Source organism: Nanorana parkeri, unplaced genomic scaffold (assembly GCF_000935625.1).
Source record: "Nanorana parkeri isolate BGI_ZX_2015 unplaced genomic scaffold, ASM93562v1 scaffold55, whole genome shotgun sequence".
Classification (NCBI taxonomy): Eukaryota; Metazoa; Chordata; class Amphibia; order Anura; family Dicroglossidae; genus Nanorana; species Nanorana parkeri.
The window spans coordinates 1160866-1167811 of record NW_017306323.1 but is presented as its reverse complement, the minus strand read 5'-3'; the positions used below and the strand labels follow the sequence as shown (position 1 = coordinate 1167811).

The 6946-nt window shown below is 48.2% G+C and overlaps 1 protein-coding gene across 1 annotated transcript in view; it reads left to right on the top strand.

Annotated features, from left to right (window-relative positions):
* Nucleotides 1-3154: 3154 nt before the first annotated feature.
* The window catches only part of FAM214A (family with sequence similarity 214 member A), a 58026-nt gene continuing 54234 nt past the window's right edge, over nt 3155-6946 (top strand). The window contains exon 1 of the mRNA XM_018576066.1: nt 3155-3219. Coding sequence (XP_018431568.1) covers nt 3174-3219 — 46 coding nt within the window. The 5' untranslated portion in view covers nt 3155-3173. The remainder of the gene's footprint in view (nt 3220-6946) is intronic.

Genomic DNA, 6946 nt, shown 5'->3' with positions numbered 1-6946 from the left:
GATCCAGCATTGTCCTCTTCTCTCACCCTGCACCATCTTCCTTGTTTACATCACATTGAGCCAGATACCTCTTCCTGGGTCTTGCAGCCATCCCTTTGATGACACGGCTTCAGATCTCGCACATGTGCAGACAAACGTTTGTTGCCGTTCTGTTTACATATTGTTGTAAAGATGGAGGATAGTAATGCCCACTGGGATAACAACATAACAAATCCCAGAAAGCATTACTTTTCACCATTCATTATTTTTTTTAAGCCCGTGGAACGTGCGTCTAAACAAACTTCCCACTGTGAACAAAAAAAGTGAACCGTGAAATCATTGCACACAAAAACGTGCACAAGGGTGCAAGGTCCTTCCAAAGAAGGGACCCATTTCCCGACCCCCCGGGGCGCAAGGCTCCTGACAGGGGTTGAGACTATTGGTCCACCAACCCGAAGGCCGGTGGAGCCATTTCCTTTGGGGACCTGCCGAAACAGGTCCCCCATAGTACTTGGCAAGTGGGCTCACCCGAAGAGAGACCCACCTCCTGGGTGGGAGGAGACAGAGAACCCCGTAGAGGGCACATAATCTCCTCCCAGCATCAGGAATAGGCCACGAAGGAACCTGCACCTTCAGCAATCTGTGGGTAAAATTTCAATCAAAAAATCAATCGTGCATCGTGCAATAACTAATACTGAAGTGCCAGTGCACCACGCTGACAGGCCTTAGGGGCCGGAGTGCAAAAATATTGCCCCGGACTAGCCAAGAGGCGATGTGCAGAAAATGCAAGGTGGTGTGTGACCAAGTGCACAGTGAGTCAATGTGGGGTCCCACACCCAAGTGACTTTCTGCGCACCCCTGGGACGCCACCCCCAGGGGGCACAACACCAGGGGCTTCTGCCACCCCCGAACCCTCGAGCCAGACCATGCTTCGCATCCGTTCAGTCAGAAAGCCATGTACTGAGTGGTTCCCCTCGCACAGGAAGCCGACCCACACGCTCTTTCACTCCAGCGAGTACTAAGTAACCATCCCCCGCAAGGACGATTATTTTCCCCACCGAAAACTGATAAGAACAGATACTACACTTGATCTTAGCCACCATTCATACAACATGTAAACAGGCACGGTGCTAGACATCTGTGTATATGTGACATGTGGCGCTGCCATTCTATAAAAGGGGAAGTAACTCCCAGAATATGTGATGTCAATTTCCCAGCAGGCAGTGGGGGGAGAGTGAAAAGTCACTGTTTCCTTGGCAGGGGGCGGGGCCAGCAGCAAAAATAAAATAAGTTGAATTTTAAATGAAGGTCCACTTTTACAAATATTTTCAAAATAATGTTTTTGTGCCAGAGTTCAGCTTTAGTCATCTCCATTGCCCCCCATTCCCTGCAGTTGGGCGCAGCCACCTTTTTCTGCCCTAAAGCTCACCATACACTTTACAATCGTACAATCTCCTTTAGACCTACCAACAATTATGAATTGCCTGACTGGATACACGCTGATTGGATAATTTAGCCAGGTCCTCAAATTACATAGAATAGTAAAACTAAGGCCACGTTCACACCAGGGCTTTTCGTCGCTGAAACGCATGCAAATAAAAACTACATGTATTCCTATGGGGACCGGCACAGTTTTAATATATTTTTTGTTTTTCCTATGGAGGCCGTTCACGCAAACACCGCGCAACAATACGCCCGTTGTTTAAAATAGTCCATGAGCTACTTTTGAAGCACTTATCAGCTCGTTTTGCTCCATAGACTTCAATGGAAACGCGCCAATCAGAGCGTTTTTGCGCTTTATTTTAGCGCTTTCCTCAAACTACATGCCTGTGTACAGTACACACGTCTATAAAGATCCAATGTAAAAGTAAAGCAGATCCTGTCTAGGACAGTCACAATCCGCACTATTAATAGAAGTAAACAAACTTGTCAGCCAATACTTCTCAGTCAACACAACGGCGCGCACCTTAGCTATCAACCCCCTGGGGAGTATTCTGCGCATGCGCGGCCCTTTACATTGCGCGCTCCCGACCCGCAACTTCTGCCGCGGCTAATACACTGTCGAGCCACTCGTGTGGTCCGCCGCCGCTGGTCTATACCGGTGCTGTATATGTCTCAGGACAAACACCGGAGCTGGAGAGGCCTGGCACCGCCGCCAACACCTGCAGCTTCTCACGGCCTCGTTACCAGGGCAACAAAAGCCTCAGTGGAGCCTCAAGTGCCAGAGGAAGTGACGAGGGCGGATTGGTTGTTGTTGGGACACGTGATCCTCCGGAGCGCAGCATAGACAGTGTTGTGACAGCGGAGGGAGACAGTGAGGAGGAGGAGGGCTGGTGGAGGAGTCACCGGGGTGACAGCAGGAGCCGATTCGGCGGCGGTAGTCACTGAAGTGCTCTCCCTCCGTGACAGGTTGATGAGTGCGGCCTCTTGGCTAGTCCCTGGTCACTTCCTATGTCCTCCTAGCGGGGCTCTGCTGATGGTGGTGACGGAGGTGCGCAGAGAGGCCAGGGGGAGAGGAGGACACAAGGGGGCCCCACACTACAAAGCAGGGGACATGGTGCAGCGGATCGAGCCCCGGGCAGGCGTGTGGCAGCGCAGCCACGGTGACATGTAGCGGAAGGAGGAGGTGGAGGGGGTATGACGAGGCGAAGAAGGGGGACCATGCTAGAAAACCTGTCGGGGAGGATGGCAGCGGCTCAGGAGAGGGGGTCAGCCACTCCGGTGACAACCTATTGTTAGTAGTAGGAGGAGGGGGCAGCCGATCGCTCCGATCCAGACTTCAGTGACAGTATCGATCTCCCGACCTTGCTGATCGCTTATTGATAAACGGAGAGTCAGCTGTGACCTGGAGGGGGAGGGGACAGCGATCAGCTGTGTGTATATGGCAGGGTCCGCCTCGTCCAGACGTGGCTGCCTGGCGGTGACCCTATCGGGGTGACTCACCTCCTTGTGAGTGCGCTTGTCATGATGGTGAGGGCTGCCCTCACTTTATAAATAGACTTAGTGTCAGGAGAGGATAGATATCAGGCTGTGTCCATCGGACAGCCCTGAGAGGAGGTGGTGGGTAAGGGGGAGATCTGCAAGTTTAGAGCTGCCCAAGGCCGATGTGGAAGAGGGACACTTGTCTTCAGACCCTGTGTGGGGGCTTCTCCTAACAGATCGCTCGGTTCCCAGAGAACCACCCCCAAGAACTGATGAGATCTTCCTGTAACACAGCCGAGAGGATGAAGCCAGACAGAGGTAAACAGCACTCACACCATCTGTGTCTGACAACCATCATGAGGATCCCAGTGTGGATGCAGATCTGTGGCTGGACACAGCTATAAAAAGACCAGCTTTTGTGTCTGGATCATGGCTTTGATTCAGCTGGGCTGGTATACCATCAATCTGGAAAAAGCTTTGAAATCCAGATAAGTGGGTCATTTACATATTTAATTAGGTGATGAGAAGACATTATCAGATTCATATTGCCTTGGCTGATCTGCATTGTCTGGGATCCAGTCCTGGAAGGTTTTGGTGGCCATTCCCTTTCTTTTACTCTATTTTCTCGTGTTCTCTTTCAATCAATGCAAGCTTTATTTTCACAGGAGCCTGGCCGCAGCAATACGTCTAGTGATGTTTACTCCTTTCTTAACACATATTGTTAGCTGTGCGTGTTTTAAGGAGCTCAGTTGTGAGAAGAGATTATCTTCCTTTACTTGAACAGGATTTAACAGTCTCCTGGTGTGAGGGCAAATGTCTTTTGCATAATCTAGACCAGTCATTCTTAAACAGGCTTCCTTGAGAAATCCTGGGTTCCTCCAAAGGTTTCTGTGGCTTCCTTGAGAAATCCTGGGTTCCTCCAAAGGTTTCTGAGAGTTTCTTAAGAAATTTGAGACTTATCCAAAGGTTTCTGAAGGTTCCTTGAAAAATTCCTGGGTTCTTCCCAAGGTTGCTGAGAGTTCTTTGAGAAATCCCATGTTCCTCCCAAGGTTGTTGAGGGTTCCTCAACCTGTGGCCGATTGACTTCCTGTCTTATCGTGCCTGCCTAGTTCCAGGGTCAACACCACTTGGTGAAACCAGCACCATGGCACCAATGATCTCATTAGTGGTCTGTAAGGGTGGCATACTGACCTCCATTGTAAGGTCCCATTCCTGCAGTCTGTTTTTGACCTGAGTAGTAAGATCAAACATGGACTGCAATACATCTTTATTGGTGGTCAGATGTAAGCAGACTTGCATCCATCTACATTCACTCACTTCTGGGTCGGTTTAGGCTCATCGGACTGAACGCAAGAAGTTTTTTAGTTCTGACCCAGTGGATATGTGTGGATGCAGGTCCTTTATACATCTGGCCACCGATAGTAATTACATGGGTCCATTTTTTTTTTCCTTCATTCCAAAATGGAGGAAAATTTGGAACAGACACAGATGTCATATGTATAACATCTGTCTCCGTTCTGATCCGATTTAGCAGGGGATCCGTCTAGGGTCCCTTATTGAGGCAGAACAGATGGCACATGTGAAAGGGACCAGTGGGTTGCATTCTCCTCTCTACGGAGTGTGAAGAGGGCCAATGGGTTGGATTCTCCCTACTGACCATCAATGCAGGGGCCATTTTTCCCATTGGCTCCTGATGCAATTAGATTTAGTAGGAGTTCCCCGAGATTTACAAATTATTTTAGGGTTCCTCCTGAGGTAAAAAGGTTGAGAAAGGCTCATATAAACCCTGAATTGGAATGTGAAGGAATGTCCATTATAGATGGCAGTAATATTACAGAGCTCAGTAGCAGTTCTTGTCTATAATTCGATTTTCATCACGATTAGGCTTTTTTCTAGATGTTTAAATGGTGACTTAGTCCAGTATTTGTCTATCTCGTTCCCTTCAGGAGGCTTTGTTTCGTACATAATCCAGTGGGTTTTCTTTTACGATGTCTCAATTGAAGGCTTTGTCTGTCCGTCACAAAGTAGTATTGTTCAGTAACAGTGTAGATTACATTTTTTTTTTTTTTATTATTTATTGTAATCGTCTTCTCCATTGTTTGCTCTGCTGCTTTGTAATTAAACTGTTCTTTGTCTGTGAGGAATACGTGTTTACCCAAAGCCCTAGTCCAGTGATGGCAAACCTTTTTGAGCCTGAGTGCCCAAACTGGATCACTAAACCAACTTATGTATCTCAAAGTGCCAACCCTTCCTTCAATTAGACCTGAATACTCTCAGGGGGGCTCTGCATTTCTGAGGTGGTCTGTACGGCCTCTCGGGTGGTCTATAAGGGCTTTCAGGTGGGCTGTGCGGGCTTTCAGGTGGGCTGTTCGGGCTTTCAGGTGGTTTGTATGGGCTCTCTGGGGGGCTGTGTGGGCTCCCAGGGGGCCTGTGCGGCTCTTAGGGCCTCTGTGTGGTCACTCAGGGGAGCTGTGCAGTAATCCTGGCCACAGTGCATGAATGCAGATAGGAAACAGCTGCCAGGGGGCTGCAGGGGATCAGCAGCAAAGGGATGCAACAAGGCATAGCCTGGTCACATGCACACAGGACATCCTATACTCCTTCCTTACTGTTGACTGACAGGACGCTTAGCGAATCAGCACACGCAGCTGTCGCCGCTCAGCCAATCAGGGCATCCCGGGTTCTGTTTCTCCTCATCCTAGCTTGTTGTGGGCCGAGCGGTGGCTGTGTGCTGGGAATGGTCAGTGCTGTGTGTCACTGCTATCGCTGGAGCTGCGTCCATTTGGTAATGCGGGCCTGCGTGCCAGCAGAGGGGGCCCCGCTTACCCACTCTGGCACGTGTGCCATAGGTTTGCCGCCGCTGCCCTAGTCAAACATTGTAGCTTGAAGTTTGACCCTTGTTTGGACATCATTTGAGAGGAGTATGTTATTTGAATTTATTTTGAATCAATATGCAGTTAATATACATTGGACTGCACGGCTGCGATCTAGACGGCACTAGGCTGCCAGCTGGAGAGGCCTACAGGAACGTTGCTGCCAAATGTCCTATGCATTGCTTGGCAAGCTTGTGGGGTATGTAATTATTCCTCGGCTAGGATGAGAACAAAGCCGTGAAAGTCTACAGCAAACGAGGTGCTGCTTCATCAGTTTTTATTTTGGGGAATGATTGTTGGGACCAGTTCTGTTCCTCGTCCTATTGTGTGGCAGTCAGCTGAGTTCCAGTTTTAGAAGAGCATTCAAGTTTTTTTTTCTTTTTATCTCCTGAAGTGCCAAGTTACTACTCATTGCGTCTTCAGCCAACAAAGAGTTAAGCTGATGAATAGCTTAGCTGGCAGGTCCTGTAGTATTCTGAGGAGCAGCTGATCTGTACAAAAGCAAGTCTGTCTTGAGTGGCAACGTCAAACTGGATCCCAAACGGGATCCCATTACAAACATGAAAAGTTTGTGTCTGAGCAAAATGGCTCAATGGATAAATCTCCCGTCTGCTTGTGTTTACATTGGAGTGTCTTTTATGACAACAGAAAATTATATGATTTTATGGAGCAATAAAGAAGCGAGTGACCCTTCTCGTCAGCAGATATACTTGAACTGTGCTAGGACTAGTGTGATTGGGTTTGTATATCGTGTACCTAATGTCTCCTTTTTAGCAGCACTGGACTGCAGGTAGATGCAGTAAAACCCAGATTTGAAATCCCCCTATCTCGACGTTTCCTGACGTTTAGTTCAGATTTTGTCCCAGTTACTGTAGGAGTATTTCCTTGTGTTATGAACATTGTTCCTGTGAGTTACATCACCCGTCTAGCCATTGTATCTGCAGCCTTTTCCTGCTTTACATGTTCTGACCGCTGGCTGGACCAATTTCATAGAATGTTGGAAGGAGTTCAAAGTGGTCTTAAGGTATATGTAAACATGATAACTGAACTCTCTTATTATTATTATTATTATTATTTTGACTCTCTTTTGTCTTCTACTTCCTCCAGCATCCAAAAAGGAACATAAGGGTACTGAGAACTGTATTCTTGAGCCACCTTTTTGTGTATCACCT